At 41.5% G+C, this 26471-nt stretch overlaps 1 protein-coding gene across 2 annotated transcripts in view; it reads right to left on the bottom strand.

Moving 5' to 3' along the window:
* Positions 1-26471, bottom strand: part of BRF1 (BRF1 RNA polymerase III transcription initiation factor subunit) — a 379514-nt gene that overhangs the window by 88870 nt on the left and 264173 nt on the right. For both annotated transcript variants that reach the window (XM_056544927.1, XM_056544928.1), the window contains one exon: positions 5447-5511. In XM_056544927.1, the coding sequence (XP_056400902.1) occupies positions 5447-5511 (65 nt within the window). The remainder of the gene's footprint in view (positions 1-5446; positions 5512-26471) is intronic.

The raw sequence follows: 26471 nt of genomic DNA, 5'->3' as shown, positions 1-26471 counted from the left end.
AATCATTACTTGCTACAATATCTCTGGATCCATACTTGTTACAATATTTCCTGGATTACAACACCTATTGCTACTGTTATTCTAAGACTGCCGATAATACAAATCAGATAACAGAAATGGCTGGACTTGACCAAATATAATCCAAGTTATACAGAGGTGGCTGCTATAAACTATTATTTTATATTATTATATTATGTTATTTTATCTTACATCATTGTTTTAATACTATTTTGTTTTTCAATACTGGTCTCTAGCAAGGGCCCTGCTGAGACCATTTATGTAACTAAGTAATCAATAAACACTTTTTGGTTATCTATACAACTAGTCTGCACATTCTATTCCATTACACATATATCCCAATTTAACCACTATATACTTTTATTAAAAATCCAGTGATCCATTCCAGGTATAGTAAGTATGTACCTTGAGGTCTGCAACCCCTTTTTTCTTTTATTGTATTCACATTTTACCCATGGGGTTAAGTGTAACGCAGAAACCTCGGCATACCCTTCATTCAAAATATTAGTGTGAGCCCCCCAACTCCTCTTTTTATTAAATCAAACAAACCAAAACACAACAACAACTTACCTTTCCACGCAAAGGCATTCTGTCTGGGCCAGTAATGTCTAGGTAGGTGGTGTGATGACGTCATATTGCACCACCGGTGCCATGACATAGAGGTTTTGTGCGGCCTACCAAGTTAGTGGCGGGGCTGGGATCTAATAGCTCTTAGCTCTGCCACTTTGCGGCCTCTGTGCACAAGCTTCTGATACTAGTGTCAGGACCTTGTGTGCTAGCGTGGGTGAGATACCCGGTCGGAGTCTACCTGTTGCTATGGGGCAGGATTGTATTGGGTGATCAAATATGGGCCAGCCATTGCAGGCCCACTGGGCAATCTGCCATACTGGGAATTTTCTCGGTATCCTGGTAGACCAGTTCAGCCCTGCATAAACCTATTGCTATATAATGTTGTGTTTACATCTACAACAGCTAGCAACAGACCCAGCACCATGATCTGTGATTGGCTGAGCGAGCATTTCCTGCAGGAATGAAAATGTCACAGGCACCAGGCACTGAGTGCTAGGAAAACGGCAGTGGTGATGGATCGGGGCAGGTGAGTCCACTTTTAGTTTCACATCAGGCTGAGGTAGTTAAACACAAAACCCTTCCCAGGAAACCCCTTTAAAAAATGTATCACTTATCCACAGATTTCATGGGGGTCCGACCACTGGGACCAAAAGTATAGGGGTCCCTTGTACCTGAGTGAATGGAGTGGCAGGATGCATGGTTGCTCACTGCTCCCTTCACTCTCTACAGGGATTTTAAAAATGGACAAGCGCTGACAATCCATTCACTTGAGGGACAAGGGACCCCCAATTCTTGTGATCAGTAGGGGTCCCAGGTGGCGGACCCCTACTGATAAGATACCTATCTGCTCTCCTATAGAGAGGCGATATGTTTTACTCTGTTAAAATCTTGAAAACACTAGAGCCCATTCATTTAAATGGTCAGCCCTGTCAGGACTGGTTTTCCCAGCTAGATAATTGTTCTTAAAGGGGTACTCCGGTGGAAAACTTTTTTTTTTTTTTAAATCAACTGGTGCCAGAAAGTTAAACAGATTTGTAATTAGAAACAAAATATTTAGCCCGGACCTTCTAGGTGAGTATATGTAAATTTAAGAGAGATGATAAATATATTATTTGGAACTAATGAGTAGAAATTGATATATAAAAAAAATTAGATCGTGCTTCAATAATAATACAATAGGTTTATTAAAATATCACAATATATATAAAAAGTTACTCCTCACAGGGCCCTTGTAAAAGTGCAGGCAATCAATTGATACTAAGTATACATAGAATAGATTTATAACACTGGCATATTATGTGCAGCAACCAGATGCCCAAATGTAACAAGCAAATGCCTGTTGCACTAATCAAATAATAGGGAAAGCCTATGTGCTTGCTTGGCTAATTCCCGCATAAGAATAGTTATTAAAATATTGGACAGTTTGTATCAATTTGAAAATTGGTGTTACCCGTCCTTTTTATGACAACTCGGGCAGTTCACACTGGAGGCAAGCGGTGTTGTAAGGTGCCTGGATGTTTTAATGCACCTGATCCTCTAAGCGGCAGTCCCAGATGGTATTCAGGTAGTGGCCAAGCAGAGTCCTATTCTGGAGCGGTGGTGGTTACCTCGGGCTTATGGCACTGGCAGGCGCTGATGTATAGAAGATGCCGGGAGACCATTGGCGCTGGCAGGCGCTGGAGATGAAACAGTCCTCACCGCTGGGCTTCAATGCTGGCTGGATGGAACCGGGGACCGCACGCTGAGTACCAGGAGCTCGCCTCGTGTTGCCGGAGTGTGACGTTAGCAGATCTTGGAGCTGGGATCACTGCACCAGAGTTGGACTTGTAATCCTTGGACCGGACGGTACTGGACTGGATAGAATATGGTTCACAGAAGGTAACTGACCGTTGATAGTGGGTACAGTTCACAAATAGCGTTTATGCCAGTGACTATGTAGACAAGACTAGACGTGTTTCTGGGTTAAATGGTGTAACCCTTTCCTCAGTAGGAAAGGGTTACACCATTTAACCCTGAAACGCGTCTAGTCTTGTCTTGCTTGCTGCACATAATATGCCAGTGTTATAAATCTATTTTATGTATACTTAGTATCAATTGATTGCCTGCAATTTTATATGTTCTCCACACAAGGGCCCTGTGAGGAGTAACTTTTTATATATATTGTGATATTTTAATAAACCTATTGCATTATTATTGAAGCACAATCTAATTTTTTAATATATCAATTTCTACTCATTAGTTCCAAATAATATATTTATAATCTATCTTAAATTTACATATACTCACCTAGAAGGTCCGGGATAAAATATTTTGTTTCTGGTTTTCTCTTTTCTGCAACTGAGGTATAGTTGCATGCCCTAGTTTGACCTCGGTGTGTATTAATTGTGAGCTGCACATACAACTTCCTTTTTTTTATTTGTAAATTACTTCAATTAAAAAATCTTAATCCTTCCAGTACTTATTAGCTGCTGAATACTACAGAGGAAATTCTTTTATTTTAGGATCACAGAGCTCTCTGCTGACATCATGACCACAGTGCTCTCTGCTGACATTTCTGTCCATTTCAGGAACTGTCCAGAGCAGGAGAAAATCCCCATAGCAAACATATGCTGCTCTGGACAGTTCCTAAAATGGACAGAGATGTCAGCAGAGAGCACTGTGCTCATGATGTCAGCAGAGAGCTATGTGTTCTAATTTACAAATCTGTTTAACTTTCCGGCACCAGTTGATTTAAAAAAAAAAAAAAAAAAAAAAATTCCACCGGAGTACCCCTTTAACATTGTGGTTCCCTCCTGCAAGTATGAATCAGTCGGGCTCCATGCAGTGAGTCCCTTTGCATTTATCTTCTCATAAATCTGCAGGGTGAAACATGCTTACCATCTCAATGTTGCTGCCACACCTGTGAACCAGTTGTCTGTCCCTTAATCCTTACTTCCGTGTACTTAAATACCTCCCCTGTCCCAGAATTTACATTTTTTTAGACAATGATTTAGTGTGTTCTGGAGTCAAACCATGCCAGAGACAAAGAGGGGAATTTATCAAATCTGGTGTGAGTATTGGCCGATATTAGTCTACAAATGTCAGAGAAAGAGGTGGACGTGTGCCAAATTTATCAAATGGCGCACGGACTTTGATAAATCACCACAGAACTGTTCTACTTTATTCTGGTTAAATGTCGCAGAGAAATGGCGGCGGTGCGACAAATATCACACAGACCTTAAAGCATACCCATCAGATCCAAGCGTACCCATTTAAAAAAACATTTTTTTAAAAATATATCACTCAGTACCTAATCCTGACCATGTACATCTAATTTGTATGTGTCTAGCACCTTTATTTATTTTCTTATTACACTTTTAATCTAGCTCACTAGTCTGAATTCCTCTCAAAGTGAGGAGGCGTGGCCTCTGTGCAGGTCTCCACCCCCTCCCTCTTTAATGCTGTCTGCTCACATCTCCCTTAGCAAAACTACGACTCCCAGCTTGTCCTCACTGACAGTAGTGGGACACAAGCTGGCGGTGGGAGGATTTTTCCTCCAGCTGTGAGCCCTGCACTCACAGCTGTCAATCAAGGAAGTTTGTCCATGACATAGGTGATGATGCATGGACACAGCAGGACTAGTATGTGTCCAAGCAGGCAGGGGGGGGGGCAGTTGTTTCACTGGCTTTTTCAGTTTGAAATACTGAAAATTTTCTAATTAAAGCAATTACAAAACCTATTGGTTTACATGCTTTACAACATATCAAAAGTTTTTGTATCTGACAGTGCCCATTTAAAGGGATACTCCGGCGCTAAGACATCTTATCCCCTATCTAAAGGATAGGGGATAAGATGCCTGATCGCGGGTGTCCCGCCGCTGGGGACCCCCATGATCTTCCACCCCGCACCACGTTAGAATCAGCCCCCAGAGTGTGCTCGCTCCGGGTCTGATTACTGGCGATCACGGGGGCGAAGCATAGTGACATCACAGCTCCGCCCAGTGTGACATCACGCTCCGCCCCCTCAATGCAAGCCTATGGGAGGGGGCGTAACGGGGTGCAGTGTGGAAGAACACGGGGGTCCCCAGCGGCGGGACCCCCGCGATCAGGCATCTTTCTTATCCCCTATCCTTTGGATAGGGGATAAGATGTCTTAGCGCTGGAGTACCCCTTTAATACAATTGTCGCATATAGCCATTTTGATACGGCAGGGTTAACCTCCTCTCTGATAACTTCTAAATCTGGCCTGCACAAAAAATCGCATGTGATAAAACCATGACCACTGAACAAAGTGCTCCAAGTAAGGACACTTCATCGTAATGAAATTTAAGCATAGTAAATTCAAAGTTGCAGAAATTATTGCAGGGGGCATGCCTGCGACTTTTCAGGCCACAAATTTAGAAGAAAAAAGCAGTCTAAATGGGTTGATAAATTCCCTTTAAATTGTGTACACGTATTGCTTGGTTTCTAGAAGAATGTTTTTCTAGTCCGGAATAATGCTACCCATAGATGTATAGAAGTGAAATGATACATCCGTACTGCTGCCGGCCAAGTCTTCAATAATATCACGATTCTCCAGGACTAGGATGATGCATGATTTGGGGTCAGGACCTTTATATATTTGTATGCATTTCAGGCTGTCAGATACCCGCTATGCATGCTGGCAGATGATAGCACTGTCTAGGGCCCTTTTCTTATTTACAGCTCACTAACACTGTAATATTCGTCACATTGATCACTTGGAGCGCTCTCAGCAGTGCACTTGCTAATAAGTCCATTTATTTCTCTGCACAACAAACTGAGCAATAATAGACACTGGAAAACAGACTTGATTAAACACATTTATATCGCTTGACATAAAAGGAAGGATCGGGTCTCACCCTGTCTATTTCATTGTCGTCAATCCCATTAAGGTCCAGTTCTCCATCTTCTGCATTGTCACCAGCTGAAATGTAAGCAGAGCTTCAGTGAGATGTTATTTTTGAGATTTTAAACAGAAGGCATCAGCTCAATGGAAGAAGTGCAGAACAGTAAATAAAGTGCATCAGATTATTATTATATAAACACTGCAAACTTATTCTGATCCTCAGGGGAAGCACCTCTCAAAACTGAGTCCATGCCACATCTGTTCTACTAAAAACTGAGAGGGAAATTTATCAAAACCCGTCCAGAGGAAAAGTTGCCGAGTTGCCCATAGCAACCATTTAGGTCACTACTTTCATTTTTCAGAGGCCTTTTCAAAAATGAAAGAAGCAATCTGATTGGTTGCTATGGACAACTCAACAACTTTTCCTCTGGACAGGTTTTGATAAATCTCTCACTGAGTGTATTGCTCATACAGTGCACCTTAAAAGCCCTTTTCTGACAAACCGGACATGTGCACTGACTTTGCCGAGCGTGGCATGGCTGCCTTGGCAACTGCACAGGGTCTGTCTCTCCGCACTAGAGTTGAAGATCGCGGGTTCCTGAAACTTATTTCAATGGGCACTGTCAGAATCAAAAACTTTTTATATGTTGTACATCTTGGCAAAACATTAACCTTTCTAATATACTTTATAAAAAAGTTGACCTCCTTTTTATAGAAATAATGGCTTTTTGTTAAATAAAACACTAGGGGTGCCCATACCATCCAGAATATAATCCTGTCCAGCTGCAGCATCATCTTTAACCCAGCTGGGACAAAGCCCAGAACATGAAGGGGAGACTAGCCCTCCTCTGTGCTCACTCCTGTTCTATCAGACTCCCGTCTGAACACAGAGATATGGGAGTTAAAGAGCAGCCTGGACAAAGAGACACAGCACAGCACACTCAGGGAGAAATATCTGGCCAGTCTAGCAGGAATCAGCTTCAGGCCCTTATTCTTTATTTACAAAAGCAAATCATGTAAAAGTAAAGTTTAAATGGGCACTCTTATTAAAACAAATTTTTGCTATTGCACTCCTTATGGTAAATAAAAAATATTTCTAATATACTTTGGTTTAAAAAAATGAAGTTTTCTATGTTTTATTTGTGCTTAAAAAAAGCTCAAGAGCACATTTTCCCCCATCTTATACACAGACTTAGGACCGAATCCTAAACACAGGAAGTGCAGCCTGGAGTGCTGAGGGTGTGTGTCCAGCCAACAGCATATGACAGTTAAGTGTGAGTGGAGCTATGATTGGATGAGGCTGGACACACCCCCCTCAGCACTCCAGGCTGCACTTCCTGTGCTTGGACCTTGGTCCAAAGTCTGTGTATGAGATGGGGGTAAATGTGCTCGAGCTTTTTTAAGCACAAATAAAACATAGAAAACTTCATTTTTTTTTTTAAACAAAGTATTTTAGAAATATTTTTTATTTACCATAAGGAGTGCAATAGCAAGAATTTATTTTAATGAGAGTTACCCTTTAATGACTTAGTGCAATCTATACTGCGACTCCTGCAAAAGCACAGGATGTTTCGCCCTGTCTCCTTCCAGAGAATATCATGAACATTCAGTGTGGACACCGATTACTGTAAGTACGTCCAACAAATTAATTTGTTGCTATTTCCAGCTTCTGGCCGGAGAATAGAGAGAACATGAATTATTTAAAACCTCAGATGTTTCCAGAAGTGGCAGAAATAACAGATGTTTTCTATGATGATGACGATGAGATCACAACATGAGATGACATCACTTGCGTTTCACCACAGACTATTCTCATGAGAAAAAATGATAAAATTAATTTACTGCTACTTAAAAATGTATTAGAGCCTTTTATGGCCAAGTAAATAACTTACAGCTTGCAGACAGTTCATTGGCCATTACAAGCTATGGACACCTTTGAAATGATTTTTATTTTTTTTTACATATGTTACTGGTTATACTAAATTAAAAATATTGGACTAGGTTTCAGTCTGCAGTCTTTATTCATTTTCAGATCCCTCTGAAATTCCGCTTCTAAATTTAGACTTTCTTATGTGGACACGTCAAAAATCATACCATACCTAATTGGGACATAGTGACATGGTGCACCGCACCACCACCTCTGACACGTGTTTTGACTCTTAGTCAGGAGTCCTAATATGTTGGAAGTTTGATATACGTTTTATCTTTGGTTTTCACTGTATTTTCAGGACTCTACAGGCTGCGTTGGGTGCTCTGCTTTCTCTCTACAAATGTACAAACTGCCTTTTGTATGTTTTTCTCTCTATCAGCAGCCTGTGAGGATAGCCTCCATATACGCTCTCCCTATTGTCCACACTCTTGCCTTCTGTGTACAACTCCCTTCCCCTTCCTGCTGCTATCTCTAAGGATGGGTTTCCAAATGTCCGGTGTTCGGCTCAGTGAACTCAGCCTAAAGTTGTTTTACCTACAGCGCCGGACAACGCACACATGTTAATAGGGCCCAATACAGAAAAGGAAGGGAGGGAGCAGATAGCCTGACTGGCAGATTATTCTAATCTCTGTTAATAAAAAGTGAGTAGAAAGCTTATTGATTTAGCATTAAGGAAACAAATGAATAATTATAAAAATATTTAGCGCAAAGGTGTCCATCATTTATTTTTATTTTCTTTATTGTAGTATTTTGAAGGTTGGGGCATAAAAACGTTCAGCCCATACCCCACACACCAGAAGCCAAGACACGGACTAGTGCGGACCACACTCCAGTAACATAGAAAAACAAGGTTATCCAGCCCGGATGCTCTTTAAAACAGAACGCTTCTTTATTCCAGACACATCAAATGGACATACAGGACCCGCATGTGGACAAAGGGACATGTTTCGGCTACTTCATAAAAACTTAGTCATATGGGTTTCCTGTATGCCCATTTGATGTGCCTTGAATAAAGTAGCATTCTGTTTTAAAGAGCATCCAGGCTGGACAACCTTATTTTTCTAATAAAACTACCGTATGTTGTGTATCGATGTATCACAAAAGCATGGGGATTCATAATAATACATGCCCTTTACCCAGTATGAGTGGCTTCAAACTCAACGGGGGTTGTAGCTGATTGTCCACAGTTATTGTAATCCTCCGCTTCGGGACCTCGCTATCACCTGGCAGCGCGGGGACAGGTATGCGAGGCTCCGATTGCAATGTGAGTTTGGCACTGTGTGCCTCTTACCGGCTATGCCGATCGTGGGCTGGACGCAGTTGTCCTAGCTGCGGCTGGCCAGCGGAGCAGAAAGAGTTCCTGATGGAGCGTGTTTCTCTAACCAGAGGCTCCTAGGGTAGAAGTCCTTCCGTGTGTCCACAGTGGGGGTGATGGTAGCCCTGCTAAGGACCTCACTCCACTAAGTTTATTTAAATAAATGCTATTTTAATTTGGAAACTCTCTCTCTTATTCTCTTTTCTTTTTTATTTATTTTATTACTCTTTGTATTTTTTCTTCTGTTCTTTCTCTTATGTCTCACCCCTAGCCTAGTAGGACTGTTACCCATTTTTTGTCTCCACTTTTTTGGCACATTGGGTTTTTTGTGCAACACATTATCCTCGCCTTGGGCAATCATGTTTTATGTTGAGCTCCCATTTAGCCACCAGTTAAAATACATCTAGTGTATTTCCAGAAGGAATAACAAAGGGCCAGCAGCATAATGCTCCAGAATTGCCATGTTATGGGGTATATACTAAAACTCAGTACTCTTGTTTGAATAATTAGATCTAATATTCCAATGTCTAATATTCATCTTTATTTGTATCCACAAAACTCGTAAAGTGCTGTGTAATTTGTTGATGCTATAAAGATATGAGTATTATTTTTAATAAACATGTCAGGAAAACTGACAAATACGCTTTTACTTTAGATTATACCTTTATTTGCCTTGTACCTTACTTGATATTTTTTTGCTTTTGAATCTAAAGTTTAAAATGCAAAAACAAAAAATGCACGGAGCTATAAATATGTAGCAGCTTCCTGGGGAGGGGGTATAAACACAGCATTTATTTGTGGAAAGCTTTATAGTACAGTACATCACTGAGATATAAGATACTGGTCCAGGACAAGCTATTCCAGAAGCACGGGCTGGCAGAAATTGCGGCTTTTTGGATTTGCCACTGAGCAATATAAACAGAGATGCCCGTTTTACAGTCCCCCGTAAAAAGGAAAATAGAGTAATGGACACATTCTTCAATGAACCACAACAGACTATTTTCTATTGACCTCCTTGATCCCTAACCTCTACCCCCATTTCCAGATATAACACAATAAAACTATTATAAGGGTGGAAGCACACATGCAGTTTTGATGCAGTTTTTAAAAAGAACATGTCAGGTAGCTCCGGTGGCTTCTCACATTGGCCTGAGGACCTGACAGGGGAACCCTGATGCTGGTTACCTCTGCTCCACAGAATGCTATATAGAGCAGAAAAGAAACTTTAGATCAGACAAGCCCAACAGCTTCTAGCTCCGCTCATCGTGCCCCTATCCTGCTCAGACTGGCTTTATTGACAGCTTTAGTGAAGGGAGAATCCTGGTTTAAAGGGTCATCCAGCCAAACAATACCTCTGTAACTCCAAAAGAAAATGCATGGAGCTGTCTGCCACTACATGTAGCTTGGAGAGTCGGGTTCCCTATTCTAGAAATTGCAGGGGGTCCCAGCCGTTGAATCCGCCCCCCCTTAAACGTTAATTCTTTAAGCGGACTTACTTTTTGAAGGTGGAATTCTACTGCAGTGATTCAGCAGTCTGAACAGCGTGGCAAAATCCCAGTGAGTCTGCCGCCGGCAGAATGTCTGCTGCGTGACTGAGGCCTGAGGGTACGTTCACACGGGAGCACATTCGCAGCATATTTGACGTTGCAGATGCACTGCCAACACACACACAGTTAAGGCATAGTGAGCTCCCTTCTGCAGCTCTGTGTGTCCACTCAAATCTGTGGATTTCCTGACGGCAGTCACATGCGGACAGACAAAGCTATGGCAGCAGCAGCAGGGAGTTTGCTCTGTGTGCTGGCAGCGCATCTGCAGCATCAAATACGCTGCAGATGCGCTCTTGTGTGAACGTACCCTGAAGCAGTTTTCTGAGCCAAAGTCAGAAGGAAGTCCAGCAGGACAGAGAAGCACAAATCCTCCCTTTATATTTCTTAGTCAATTTAAACACATTTCTAGTTTGCACAAAAGATGCTCATTTACAAATTTTCTTAGTAGGCTAAGTAGAGGAGGGTCTCTAAATATCCTGAGCAGAGAACAGTTAGGCTAGGTTCAGAGAGTCTGAGTGCAGCCAGCACAGAATAAATCGGTGCTAGGACCGTGCGGACATTTCAGTCCCCAATAGACCGCAATGTGTTCTGCGAGTATTTCCGCCTGAAAAATGAGCAATGCCATTCTTCAGGCGGAAATTTGAAAGCGAACTTTTCATTCACAAATTCCGCTTCAAAACATTCTGAAGTGTGACTTGATGAACGGAAAACCCATTCACTAGCAGGTATATTTTAGTAAGCAGAATTTCTGCCTGTAATTTCAAAGTGGAATTGCAGCCAGAAATTCTGTGCCTTAAAGGGGTACTTTTTTAAAATCAACTGGTGCCAGAAAGTTAATCAGATTTGTAAATTACTTCTATTAAAAAATCTTTACCCTTCCATTACTTTTTAGCAGCTGTATACTACAGAGGAAATTCTTTTCTTTTTGAATTTCTTTTTTTGTCTTGTCCAGAGAGCTGACACCTGATGCCTGTATCAGGAACTGTCCAGAGCAGGAGAAAATCCCCATAGCAAACCTATGCTGCTCTGGACAAGACAAAAAAGAAATTCAAAAAGAAAAGAATGTCTACTGTAGAATACAGCTGCTTAAAAGTACTGGAAAGGTAAAGATTTTTTAATAGACGTAATTTACAAATCTGTTTAACTTTCTGGCACCAGTTGAAAAAATGTTTTCCACCGGAGTACCCCTTTGAAGAAGTCATTTCCTCTGGAGGACCTAAGATGCCCATGAACAACACACTGATTTCAATATGAACTTGTAATGCTTCGTATCCCCTGGGGTGGTGCTGGAGGGAAATTAAACATCTATTGCTCAGTTATTTCACAGATTGCAGCTGATTACTGGGAGTCCCAGCATCAAGACGCTATGATAAACGTTGTACCCTTGTAACAAAAATAGATCTTTTAAAGGTGTCAAAACCTGCGTAGGAGAAGAGTGACACAGTTGCCCATAGCAACCAATCAGATCACTCATTTTTTAAAAGGCCTCTGAAAAATAAAAGAAGAAATCTGATTGGTTGCTATGGGCAACTGCACCACTCTTCCCCCTACACAGGTTTTGATAAATCTCCACCACGGTCTATAATTCTTGTGACAAAACTGAAATACATGTTTAAAGCACATAGATATCACATAGGTCATATTTTAGTTTAAGCAACTGTCTAGACTTGTCCAAAATATGGAGAATATCTGTTATTGTCTGCAGTTTTCCCTCCTCCAAATAAAAGTCATTTCATAGTCCATCTAAAGTTACTTTACAAGAAACAAAATATTCACCTTTGAACGATACCAATCATTAAGTTATGTCATAAAATATAATTACTGACAGGTCAGGACACAACATAGGTAAAACCAAAAAGAGCTGGAGCTGCACTTCCAAAAACAACATCGGCGAACCAGGAAAAATGTAAGAGAGTAAAAAACCTTGTTACCTGAATATATAACCTGTGCAATGCTGTGAATATGTTGATGCTTATGACTATCACGGAAAGAGAACAAAAACCGGAGCGCTCACCGTTTGGAAGATAGATAAGGCACAGGATACTAAGTCCATGGACCGGTTCGGTCTCAAGCAGGGAGGCAGCAGCTGGATACGGGGGAGTATCAGACATCGGGCCACGGACCGTATCACGCCCCTAGGTGCTTCGTCAGGCCGCTTGAGCGGCCTGACGAAGCGCATAGGGGCGTGATACGGTGCATGGCCGGACGTCTAATACTCCCCCGTATCCAGCTGTCGCCTCCCTGCTTGAGACCAAACTGGTCCATGGACTTAGTATCCTGTGCCTGATCTATCTTCCAAACGGTGAGCGCTCCGGTTTTTGTTCTCTTTCCGTGATAGTCAGTTGTATTGCTTTAGCGTGTAGCGCCTCCTGATTGTGTTTCCCTACACACCTGAACCGCTTACCTGTGCAGTTCTGCAGTAGATACACGGGGTTGGGTTAGTGCCGTCTTTTTCGGCTTTATTCGTCTTCGGTGTTGCATACATGTTGATGCTTATGTTCTCTGTCTTCACATCCTCAATTCTATCACTAAGGCTCCATGCATACCAGGAGGAGGATTCCTGGATAAGAGGGGTTTGCTACTTTACAATGTTTTATTACTAATATACAGGGGTCTTCTGTTTACAATCCTTATATCTTGGCCAGAGTGGAGAATAGCTACATAAAGCATTTCTCTCTGGATGACTTGTCCAGTACAGCATTGCCCAGATGTGTATGGAAATCGTCTAATACTGAAAGTGTCTGTAGCAAACTTGGCGTCTCAGTAGAAAATGGGACACAAGTAGACCAACAACCCCATCACTTGGATCTCAGTGGACTTTAAGAAGGAGATCCGTCAGTATCCAGAAGTGCAGACTCTTCAAATGTTTTCTCAGTGATAAAGAACATACATGAAATCGAAATAATGCACTAGTCCACTCAAGCATTTAAATATTCTGCACTTCTGGATACTGACAGACCTCCTGAATGTCACAGGAAAATGTCAAAAGTTGTTAATGGTCATTGTCTCGGTGCTGAGACCCCCACCAGCAACTATGTGCTTTACTTTTCCGCTCACTGCTATCTCCATCCAGTTTGAATAGACAGGCTCCGTAGACTTATATTGGAGCCCATCTAGTGCAACTGGATGGAGATCACAGATTTTATTTTAATTTTTTTTTTTATGGCAGGGACACTTGGACACATACTGCTAGGTTTCTCAACAGATTAAAGAGGTCTTACTACAGGGACAATATGTGGTCATGTGGGCCCTCTTGGCACTACTTACTACCTGATAGGGCTGAAATGATGATGACTTCCACCTGCTTCCGCAAGAAGCGAATGCTCACATGCATTTAATTGCATGCAAAGCCAGAAATCTTTGCGCCCACTAACTCCTGTGCACTCCCCATCACACCTTGGGCATATTCCTGAACAGTTACACCCATATCCATAATGCACCATGACTACATATATGGGGAGAAATTCCAGGCAAGTCTTCTGAGGAACCTACAGCAAAGAGGGGGAAGATAGTGTAGATAGAGAGGTGGGAATTATAAATGTACCTGGGGGTGGAGCGGAGGGAGGGGTTAGAATAGTTAATAGGATTAGGCTTCATAGGAAAATAAAACTTACACCCTTGAATCCCATTAACCCCAATAACATAAAGGATGGAAATGTAAAGTGTATGTTCACAAATGCCAGAAGCCTAGCAAATAAAATGGGGGAGCTTGAGGCCTTGATACTGGAGGAACATATTGATATAGTTGGGGTCACTGAGACATGGCTGGACTCCTCGCATGACTGGGCTATCAATCTGCAGGGGTTTACATTGTTTCGCAAGGATAGAATGAACAGAAAAGGTGGTGGCGTCTGTCTGTATGTAAGAAGTGGTATGAAAGTCAGTGTGAACGATGCCATAGTGTGTGATGATTCTGAGGATGTGGAATCATTGTGGGTAGAATTACAAAAGGAGGGAAATACTGAAAAAATAGTATTTGGTGTAATCTACAGACCCCCTAATATCACTGAAGAGATAGAAGGTCGGCTTCATAAACAAATAGAGAGGGCCGCCCGGGCAGGTACAGTGGTAATAATGGGAGATTTTAACTATCCAGATATAGATTGGGGTCCGGGGTTGGCTAAAACTACAAAGGGGCGACAATTCCTAAATTTATTGCAGGATAATTTTATGGGCCAGTTTGTGGAGGACCCAACAAGAAGTGATGCCTTGTTGGATCTGATCATTTCCAACAACGCAGAGCTGGTTGGTAATGTAACTGTGCGGGAAAACCTTGGTAATAGCGACCACAATATAGTTACTTTTGACTTAAAATGTAGAAAACAAAGACAGGCGGGGAAGGCAAAAACATATAACTTTAAAAAGGCAAATTTCCCTGGGCTGAGGGCTGCACTACAGGACATAGACTGGGGGGAGGTGTTGTCAAATACTGATACAGAAGGTAAATGGGACATCTTTAAATCAACTCTAAATAACTATACAGCTAAATATATACCAAAGGGGAACAAATATAAACGATTAAAACTAAATCCTACACGGCTGACACATGATGTTAAAAGAGCAATAAACAACAAAAAAATAGCCTTCAAAAAATACAAATCTGATGGGTCAGCTATAACATTTAAACAGTACAAGGAGCTTAATAAAATCTGTAAAAATGTAATAAAAACAGCAAAAATTCAAAATGAGAGACAGGTGGCCAAAGAAAGCAAAACTAATCCTAAATATTTTTTTAGATATATAAATGCAAAAAAACCAAGGACAGAGCATGTAGGACCCCTTAATAATGATAATGGGGAGGTTGTCACGGGCGATCAAGAGAAGGCGGAGCTACTGAATGGGTTCTTTAGTTCTGTATACACTATGGAAGAAGGAGCTGACATTGGCCAGGTCAGTGCTGGTAACACATCATGTAATGTACTGAACTGGCTTAATGTAGAGATGGTACAAGGTAAGTTAAGTGATATAAATGTAAGCAAATCCCCAGGACCGGATGGACTACACCCAAGAGTTCTTAGAGAGGTAAGTTCAGTAATATCTGTACCCCTGTTCATGATATTTAGAGATTCTCTGGTGTCTGGTATTGTGCCAAGGGACTGGCGCAAGGCGAATGTGGTGCCAATCTTCAAAAAGGGCTCTAGGTCTTCCCCAGGAAACTATAGACCGGTAAGTTTAACGTGCATTGTGGGTAAATTGTTTGAAGGACTTATAAGGGATTACATACAGGAATACATAGGGGATAATTGTATTATAAGTGATAGCCAGCATGGGTTTACTAAGGATAGAAGTTGTCAAACCAATCTAATTTGCTTTTATGAAGAGGTGAGTAGAAGCCTTGACAGAGGAATGGCTGTGGATATAGTGTTTCTGGATTTTGCTAAAGCATTTGATACTGTCCCTCATAGACGTCTGACAGGTAAGTTAAGGTCTTTGGGTTTGGAAATTTTAGTTTGTAACTGGATTGAACACTGGCTCATGGATCGTACCCAGAGAGTGGTGGTCAATGATTCGTACTCTGATTGGTCCCTGGTTATTAGTGGTGTACCCCAAGGTTCAGTACTGGGACCGCTGTTGTTTAATTTATTTATCAATGATATAGAGGATGGTATTAACAGCTCTGTTTCTATCTTTGCAGATGACACCAAGCTTTGTAGCACAGTACAGTCTATAGAGGATGTGCATAAGTTACAAGATGACTTGGATAGACTAAGTGTCTGGGCATCCACTTGGCAAATGAGGTTCAATGTGGATAAATGTAAAGTTATGCATCTGGGTACTAATAACCTGCATGCATCGTATGTCTTAGGGGGGATTAAACTGGCAGAGTCACTGGTAGAGAAGGATCTGGGTGTACTTGTAGATCACAGACTACAGAATAGCATGCAATGTCAGGCTGCTGCTTCCAAAGCCGGCAGGATATTGTCATGTATCAAAAGAGGCATGGACTCAAGGGACAGGGACATAATACTCCCCCTTTATAAAGCATTGGTACGGCCTCACCTGGAATATGCTGTTCAGTTTTGGTCACCTGTCCATAAAAGGGACACTGCGGAGTTGGAAAGGGTGCAGAGACGCGCGACTAAACTAATATGGGGCATGGAACATCTTAGCTATGAGGAGCGATTAAAGGAGTTACAATTGTTTAGTCTTGAGAAGAGACGTTTAAGGGGGGATATGATAAACGTATATAAGTATATTAATGGCCTATACAAAAAATATGGAGAAAAACTGTTCCAGGTTAAACCCCCCCAAAGGACGAGGGGGCACTCCCTCCGTCTGGAGAAGAAAAAGTTTAGTCTCAAGGGGCGACACGCCTTCTTTACCGTGAGGACTGTGAATTTATGGAACGGTCTACCTCAGGAACTGGTCACAGCAGGAACAATTAACAGCTTTAAAACAGGATTAGATACATTCCTGGAACAAAATAAGATTAATGCTTATGAAGAAATATAAAATCTCATCCCTTCCCCAATATCGCGCCACACCCCTACCCCTTAATTCCCTGGTTGAACTTGATGGACATATGTCTTTTTTCGACCGTACTAACTATGTAACTATGTAACTATGTACCCAGTGAGGCCAATAATTTTAATGGGCCGAACAGTCTTATTCTTGAAGGGACATTCCGCACCTAGACATCTTATCCCCTATCCAAAGGATAGGGAATAAGATGTCTGATCGCGGGGGTTTGGCTATCTTGGCTTCAGCACACCAGACATCCGATGCATGGAGCAAACTTTACTCCGTGCCAGATGACTGGCGATGCGGGGCGGAGGCTCGTGACGTCACGGCCACGCTCTGCTCGTGGCGTCACTGCCATGCCCCCTCAATGCAAGTCTATAGGAGGGGGCGTGACGGACATAACACCCCCTCCCATAGACAAGCATTGAGAGGGCATGACATCAGGAACAGGGCACGGCCGTGACGTCACGAGCCTCCGGCACTTCACCCGACGCTCTAAACGAATGTCGGGTGCAGTGGGGAGATCACAGGGATCAGACATCTTATCCTCTATCCTTTGAATAGGGAATAAGATATCTAGGGGCGGAGTACCCCTTTAACTATATTCAGTCCATTTCCGAACTTATACTTTCAGTTGTAGAACTCAAAAGCACAGCAGACCACATGTTTGAGTCCATCACAGACAAGTACACATCCCAGGAAACTTCAGCAAGCTTTTTTGAAATGCTGTCGTTGTATACCTGCAATGTGTTGCCAAAATGTGGTGTGAACTCTTCCTTAATTGTCAATACTGCAATCAGTCTGAAATTGTATAGCATCTACACTAGAATAGATGGTATCTGCATCTCAAATTGAAGCTGTAGAGATCCTTCCAAGAAAACAAATTCCTCACTAAACCTATAATGTTTCTCACTAAACCTATAATGTTTGCAGGAGGAGGATCAAATACAATAAATCAATCATCCTAAATTTGTTCCCAGTTATCTGGGATACAAAACTGAAAACATAAAGCAGATCTCATCTATTACAAACACAGATGTGATGCTGCGTCTGATGTGCCACCTATGAATGAAGTTTAGGAAGAAGGCTCTCATCTGTGTGGTTTGATGTGGTTCAGATGAGCTGTTTTCTATAACTGCGGGCTATAGGTAACAACATAACTCCACTTTCAAAAGAGGAATTACTGCAGAGCCCTGAGTGCAGGTGCCGAGTCTCCTAAACAAAGACGAGTCCCCGGCTTTAATCTTCTTCAGTGCTTAGATAATACAAAACAAGTCAAACATCTTCTAAGCCCTGTGACCAAAAAGGTGATCGCCATAGGCACTGTATGGCTGCCCTGCTTGTGCCTCCATACACCTCTGTGTATGGGAAAATGCACTAGGAAGCTCATAAAAATGAAAATATAGCTGTGGGGCTCAGTTCACATAGCGCCAGAGGTGTACATTACTGGATGCTGCTGTATTGATTTGCATTGTCAACTACATCGTTTTATACAGTATAAAATAAAATGCAATGTTCCATACATTTGCAATGTTAACATTGCCTAATAGAGTATATATAGCATTTTATGGGGGCCCTACTGTGCCTCCATAAGAGAGACTTTTTGCACTGCTGTATTCCAGTCTCTTGTATGAGGGGGTAAGCTACCTATAGGTGGCATTAGCTAACAGTTTTTTTTTTGTTTTTTTTACTGGAGGAAAGCTGAATACTTTTTTTCCCAGGGCAAATTGCTTGTAAGACTCCACACGCCATCTGGATCTCAACCAGCAGAACCAGTATCTCCCCATACACACACACAATGGGGCCAATTTCACTGGATCAGAATATCAGTATGAAATTTAGGATTAAGGAAACTGGATAAACTCACATAAATTCAGAAAGAACTTGCACTTTTTACAAAAATAAATATTGGACACTTTTTAACTTTTGAGTAAAAATACCTCCATAATATAGTACATATTGTGATATACTTTACTATATGAACTGTCGGGACTTAGCAGTGTGCTGCCATACAGATTCACATAGCAGAGCCCAATACCCATAATAAACCTTCACCACCACAGCTGATTTTTTCCCAAAAATCCAGCTCCACTTTTGTGCCAAAAAACCTGAGGACTGGTGGGCTTCTTGGTTATTTTTTAAAGAAATTAGCTCCATGGTAACCCTTCTAAAATAATCACTGTGTTCAATTTACCAAAACATCACATACCGTACATTCAGTCAAGGTTCCTTGGAAAGGCTGTATAATATGTACTGACGGTTCAGCTTGTAATCTATTTGTGACCGATCATTTTGAGAATTTTCTGGAAATGATCACATTTGTACAAAACTCTTTACAACAATATTTATGTCTATAGCAGTTCTTGTTGTTTCCTTTTTGATGATTCTCATGAACGCACAGTACACGAAGAACCATGGTTAGTGCTGGCACATGCCAATGAATCCTGTCTCACTACTAAATAGAGGAGGCATGGAAAGATTTATTCGCTGGCATCCACCGCAGCATGAAGCCTCAGTTTTTTTTATGCCTGGTTTAAAAATATGAAACGAAAACCTTTGATCATAGATCTTTGATCGAGAGCATGCAACCTATTCTGTAGAAACCCGGCGTTCCTCAGAAAACTGTTAAAGAGTTCCTGGCGAACAACAAGCATGGGAATAGCTGTAGCAATTGCTGACCTTCTCATGGTATAAAGATGGGGAATTATTATCGTACTATAAAATCGGATTTAGAATCCTTGTCCAATACAAATACTGTATAAAGGACTTGAAAAAGTTTTTATTTTCTAATTAACTGGGCGCAGATATAATCAATATAGTGTACAGTAATATTGTAATATTGTGAAATAATTAAAATAGTCTACTAACCCGCCCTGATCCATCTCTAGACACATGGATAGGAAATGTTGATCAATGGGGCCAAGCACCATTGGAATGGTGGCAAATTGGGACAGATTAGTACATTTCTTTTATTGAGCTCATTTAACTGGAAACACAATTCCCCAGACAATCTCTATGGTAGCTCTAAGATTGTAAAAGTCAACGCTTACATATATATGATCCCCACCAGGGCCGCTGTCAGGGAAGTACAGACAGTACCCAAGGGGCCCGGGCCCCTGCTTCACAACCCCCCACCCTGCAGCAGCCCCTGCACTGAAGCAGAAGACCACTTTTATCCCAGTGTCTCCACTATCACAGTATAAACATGATCCCGTAACTCCATCATAAAAGTACATTTAACTAAAGGGCTCTTGTTTTCCTTGTCCTGTGTTTTTAAAATATGTTTCCATAGACAATGAGATAGATAGCAGGCAGAATTGGGGGTGGGCCACGGGGGAAGCCCAGACCTTGAGGTGTGTAAGGGGCCACAAAATTTCTGACAGCAGCCCTGATGATCACTGGTGTCTGACTCCCAGGTTCTCAATGAATAAAGGCAAGATAAAAAGAAAAAGAGACACGCGCCCCTAGTGTGATACTTCAAAAGACTTGGGGTAAGGGAAGGGGTTGGTATTCCACTTACCAGATGGTGTTGCGCTATGGGCACAACACCTAGATGAGCTCGAGTGATGATAGAGTGTGCTGGATGCAGCCTGGATCCTCCGGTATCAGCGTGGCTGGCCGGCTTGCAGAGATATCAGGAACAGGAACGGGAAAAAAAAGATCCTCAATAGGCGCAATGGACAGCAGTGAAGAAGAGTTCAATGGTCATCCATCATTGATATAAAGGTATTTATTAAGCACACAGTAGCAACGCGTTTCTTGCCCGGATCGGGCACTTCCTCAGGCAAATGCACATTTGCCTGAGGAAGTGCCCGATCCGGGCAAGAAACGCGTTGCTACTGTGTGCTTAATAAATACCTTTATATCAATGATGGATGACCATTGAACTCTTCTTCACTGCTGTCCATTGCGCCTATTGAGGATCTTTTTTTTCCCGTTCCTGTTCCTGATATCTCAATGAATAAAGGGGATGTGGTGGTTAAGCAGGGACACCAAATCCCCTTCATTGTTCATGAAGCACAATGCCATGCATTTGGTAGTGGCTGTGCCTGGTACTACAGCTTGGTTAAAATACCCTTTGTAAATTGTGTCTTGAGTTTCTGTCTGGGTCTTGACAGCAAGAATAGCGTTGTGCTATTTCTGTAGTCAAAATAACGGAACCCTAACGTACCCGGTTAAAGAACAAGGGAGTGTCATAAATGATCTGTATGAAAACCGATCCATCACAGCCCATCACTGCCATTATATATGGAAACCACAATACCAGTGTGAAAAGATCATTTGGATTTAACATTGTCTTTAGCTCAGGGTACCCCAAAAGCAGACCACAACAGCAGTGGCCAAACGGTGTTGCTCCAACTGTTGTGAAACTATAACTTTCAGAAAACTCAGGTGATGTTGAGAGCTGTAGTACTCCAGCTGTTGCACAACTATGATTCTCTGTTGCACATCTATGATTCTCTGCCAAGACAGATGTTGATACTTGTAATATTACAGATGTAGAACCACAAGTTCTAGACTACAGCGCTCTAGTTTTGCAGAATTTACACCCAACTTATCATTCAGAGAAGCAAGCTAGGGCTTTTTCAGGTTAAAGCCCCTGTTAGGCACACAAAGGGGTTAAACAAGTACATCTGGAGCAGATTACATTATTCTCCGGTTGCCTTTTCCTTATGACACTGGCACAGTATGCAGGTTTACAGCATTGAGCTGCAGATTAGAATCCTTTATACTGGTAATCTGGCTCCATGCTGTTCAGATATTGTAAATAATTGTCCTGACACAAGATGCTAAATATGGCAATGTTTCTTGCAAGCCTGTCTGCAGATTACGGGCACACAACAGAAGGATGTATACTTTGTAAATTAATTTTGCAGCTTCCGCCACAGCAGACAGAGCTATTTTTTGCTAGGATTGAGAGATAAATTAGGATTTCCTTAAATGGAGCGTGGAGCAGGAAATTCCCAATAAATTATGGAGGGATAAATTATTGGATTGTTTACCAACGGCAATGAAATGTCTTCTATTTTATTTCTGCAAAACTGTAATGACATTTTCAAGAAAGCGCTTACCCACTGAGAAGTAATTGTTGTTTTGTGTGGTCTGGATTTAAAGAGAAATCCCGCCAGAACTGAGCATCTAGTTTATCAAGACACCAGTTTTTGGCATATACAAGTTTATATTCACGGTTGGTGACCCAGAAATCTGATTTATCATCATCTAACTATATAATTGTTACAATTACAACACCAATGCATACATTATCCCAGGGTCTCATTAGGTCGGTATCTTCTTCATCACAGTATACCCTAATGTCTCCATCATCACAGCATGCACATTATTTTGAAAGCCTCTATACGAGTATCCCTCAGGAGAGGAGTGTAGCAACCATTCGTGAACTTTTACAGGATTCAGATAAATCATCAAGCTATATAGAGTTCATATGTGAGTCCGTCCACTTTATCCTAACCTGCAACACCTTCAAATTCGGCGAAAAGTGGTTTAAACAAGTAGGCGGCGTTGCCATGGGTACGCCCATGGCTTGCACCTTGGTGAATATTTATGTCGCAATGTTCGAAAAGAAGTATGTATTTTCAAGTTCAAACCATTTTTGGAATTACGTTGCAGGTTACCATTGATTTGTCGATGATATTTTCATCGTGTGGACGGGGACTGAGTCAGAATTCAGTGAATTTGTAGCAGAACTAAATGGTTGCAATGATATGAATCTTTCTTTCACTTCTAAGGTGGGACAAGGAGAACTAGAATTTCTTGACATGCTCGTGGTGGTAGAGGAAGGTAGCATTGTTACCAAGGGTTACCGTAAACCCACAGCGTGCAATGCACTGCTGCATTTTGATAGTTACCACCCCAAGCACGTCAAGAAAGCTGTCCCTTATGGACAGTTCTTGCACCTAAGGTGCGTAAATAGTAGGGACGAGGATTTCTTGAAACAGGCGAATGACTTGATGGGTCGCCTGATGAGTAGAGGGTACCCAAAAAATCTTTTGGAAAAAGCATTGGATAGAGCAAAATGTCAAGATAGAAAAATGCTGCTTAATGGTGAAAATAGGAGAAAAAATAAGAACAGAAAACCCCTAAAACGTGGAGGCAATAGGGGGGTAACTAGACAAAGCGCAGAGACAGAGGGCAGGACAGAAATCGCATCATCTGTTATCACGGAACAGGGCTTTAGGAAGGTAGATAGTCCACGTTTTACGTTTTCTTTTTCATTTAGCCCCATGGCAGAAAGAATAAAAAAAGCCATAAGTGACAACTGGTTTCTGGTTCGCGGATCTTGCAGAATGTACGAGCCAGAAACCTATTGTGGCTTTTAAAAAGTGTAAAAACATAAAAGATATACTAGTGAAGACAGCATGTGCAGAAGAACCAGCAATGTTGTCTATGCAATTTTTTGCACATGCAAACGATTTTATATAGGTTGCACCACTAGACCTATGAACGTGCGTTTTAGGGAACACGTTAGGTCACTAGTTACAAAAAAAGGGTGCCCTAGGTTAATTTTGCATGTGGAGGATGTGCATGGAGGGAACATGAAAGTGTTAAAATTTGTTGGCATAGAAAAGATTTTTTCAATCCCAGGAACAGATAGTAAAAAACGCTTATTACAAACTGAAACGAGATGGATCATTCCGACCTCTGCAGAGGGAAATCTTGGTCTGAATGAGCGTCTCGACATGAGCGTTTTTTCCTGATAGGTGTATGACAGAATGAAGACCTTACTAGTAAAACATTCATCCGTTTAGCAGGTCGTCATATGGTTTTATTTAACTTTGTATCTAAATGAGATTTAACGATATAACTACCAATGTTGGTTTTAAAGAAGTGTTTGTATTTTGCATTTTGTATTTTTGTACTTTTGTATAATATGTTTGCAACACCCTTTTCCCGATGACGTGGGGATGCAGGAAGTATTTACCTGACCCCAGTTCACCTGGAGGGGCGTGACCTGAAGAAGTGCCGGGAGCGGCACGAAATAGCTATCGTCCCCTGACGCCCCGCTATGCATTGATTTTACCTGCACTGTGAAAATAAAGAAGCCTGTACCTGATCACCTAAACGTGAGTGCCCCCCGCATTGTCTTCTTTCTGGTTTATGAATGGAATTTGTTTCCTCTGGCGGGTTGTGCACCAAGGTGCGACGGAGAGAGGGCTACGAACTATAGCCTCACTGCTGTGACCGGTATACCTGATTGCAAATCAGAAGTGCACATCCACACCATACCAGTGCCAGCCGTCTGCTGTTCTACTGTCAAGTTTGAACACATAATTTTAGTGTTGGCACCATCAGTGTACACATATCCCATAGTGTCCATCAAAGTATAAACATTACCCCACCTCTCCTATCACAGCGTACACATTACCCCAATATCTCCACCATCTCCGCGTACACATTTCCTGGTGTATTCACCATCAAACTATAAACATTACTCTTGTATTGCCACCATCAAAGTATAGATATCACCCCAGTGTCTCCGCTATCAACTATCACAATATAAACATACCCCTGTAACTCCACCATAAAAGTATAAACATTACAGCAGTGTCCCATCATCAAAGTATACACATTACCCCAGTATCTCCACCAACAAAGTATAAACATTACCCCAGTGTATCCACAATCACAGTGCACACATTACCCCAATGTCTCCACCCTCACAGTGTGTACACATACCCCAGTGTCTCCACCATTTAAGTAAAAAAATGTTGTTGGGACAGTGCTACAGCTGATAGTTCATTCATTCGAGGGGGGGGGGGAGGAACTCTACCAGTATTGCGGTATAGGGAAAAATTCATATCGTACAGAAAAAACACACCGGTATTCGCTATGAACCGGTATACCGCCAAGCACTACCCCAACATAGTATATACTTTTCTTCAGTGCTGCAGATATCACAATGTATACATTAATCTAATGTCTCCACTGTTACATTAAGTCCATTACCCAATGCTTCCACCATTAGTGTATGCATTAAGTGTCTCCACCATTACAGTGTATACCCCAAAATCTCAGCCACTTCGTATTCTTATAACTCAATACTGATCATTTCTGAGGTTTTTCTCTACACAATGGGGGAGATTTATCAAAGCCTGTCTAGAGGAAAAGTTGCTAAGTTGCCCATAGCAACCAACCACTTTTCCTCTGGGGCAGATTTATCAAAACCTGTCTAATGTATTTAAGACATTTTATGTACATGAAACGAGTACCTCTTGTCCACCTTACCGCAGCCAATATAAACTCCAGGTGTATAAAAGCTCTGTACACCATTGTGGTCTGCACATCACGTTAAAGCCACACAACAGGGTAATATGTGTCGTTGCTTCCGGAGAGTCAGCCTTTGTATAATCTAACAGCATCAGTATTTCCTGACATTTATAAGCCTGTGACTATGATTCATCCTGCAGATGCGGTATCGAATGGCTAATGCTCTCCTGTAGGACATGCCATGCTGGCTCGTGACAACTTCACCGTACTGCAACCTAGAGAAGGCTGGAAAGTTGAGATGCTTTTAAGTGCTAGCTATTCCTTGAGGCAAAGGCTGAATATTATGAGATAAGTAGCAATGTATCCTGATTAATATATCATAAGATTATTCTTCTACAAATCCTCTTCTAATTCTATGGTAGTCAGCTGTCCAAAAAGGATTAGCTTAATATGAAAAACAGAAACTGCACTTGAAAGTCTGCCCATGAGCCCAGGCCAACGGGGGGAGATTGTTTAATAGGAACTTCACGCATCTTCAGCATTGGTCTACAGTAGAGAAATTGTATAATGCACCATCTGCAGAGGAGCGGACCAATCTTCTTTCTATTTTTTTTTGTTTCATTGATGCCAAGATGTACTCCGACTGTTCATGGTACCCAAAACACCCTGCAGCACTTGTATCATTATGGTCCTAATGACATTCTACAAAAAGAAATGTTTAATTCGATGCACATCTCGCCAAATTTAGCATAATGGTGCCTGTTGCATAATACATTAGAGGTAACTCAAGGCAACAGTATACATACTATAGAGTCAGACTATGCATCCCTATCCAGATTGGTCTTATCCCTATTCTAATGGGTGGTGAAAACCTGCAGGGATGTGGGGTTCATATGTGCAGCAATGTCAGATTAAAAAAAAAAAAAACACTGACATTATGAAACTTCATGGTCATCATATATGCTAATATTCTGCGCCATGTATTAATTCTTATTCATAATATCCGCACCATACTACAAGCACATGTGTATAAGATCTTGCAATCAACTTGCCTACTACTGTAATGCGGTGCAGATTTTACCAATCTGCAGCATTTCCATTGTTTGTGGGTTGGATCACATGTGGATCGGACATACCGATTTTCTGAACATTTGCGATATTTACAGTAGCAGAATGATGGATGGGATTTCAAAAATCAAAACCACATGCTACAGCAAAAAAATCTACAGTGAAAACTGACCTATGATGCGGATTTTATATCTGCGGTATGCAAAATGTTACGTGTGATCTGTTGTGGATTTATTGTGGCTTTCAATAAGAAAGTCTAAATCTGTAATGAATCTGCAAGTCCTGCATAATCCGCAACTGCAGATCTAAAATACATATTTTTTATTTTATATTTTTTAATTCGTCGCCAAATCCATGATTCAGTGTGGATTTGCTGCTGCAGAAAAGTCTGTGACCATGCCATTATATAGCATTGACAGTTTCGCAGTTTGCAACAACTCACGTCAGTGTTTCTATCCTCGACTAAGTTATGATGACTAAAACTATAACT

This window comes from Hyla sarda, chromosome 11 (genome assembly GCF_029499605.1).
Source record: "Hyla sarda isolate aHylSar1 chromosome 11, aHylSar1.hap1, whole genome shotgun sequence".
NCBI classification, from domain to species: domain Eukaryota; kingdom Metazoa; phylum Chordata; class Amphibia; order Anura; family Hylidae; genus Hyla; species Hyla sarda.
Note: the sequence above shows the minus strand (reverse complement) of the source record. Positions and strands in the feature narration are given on the sequence as shown.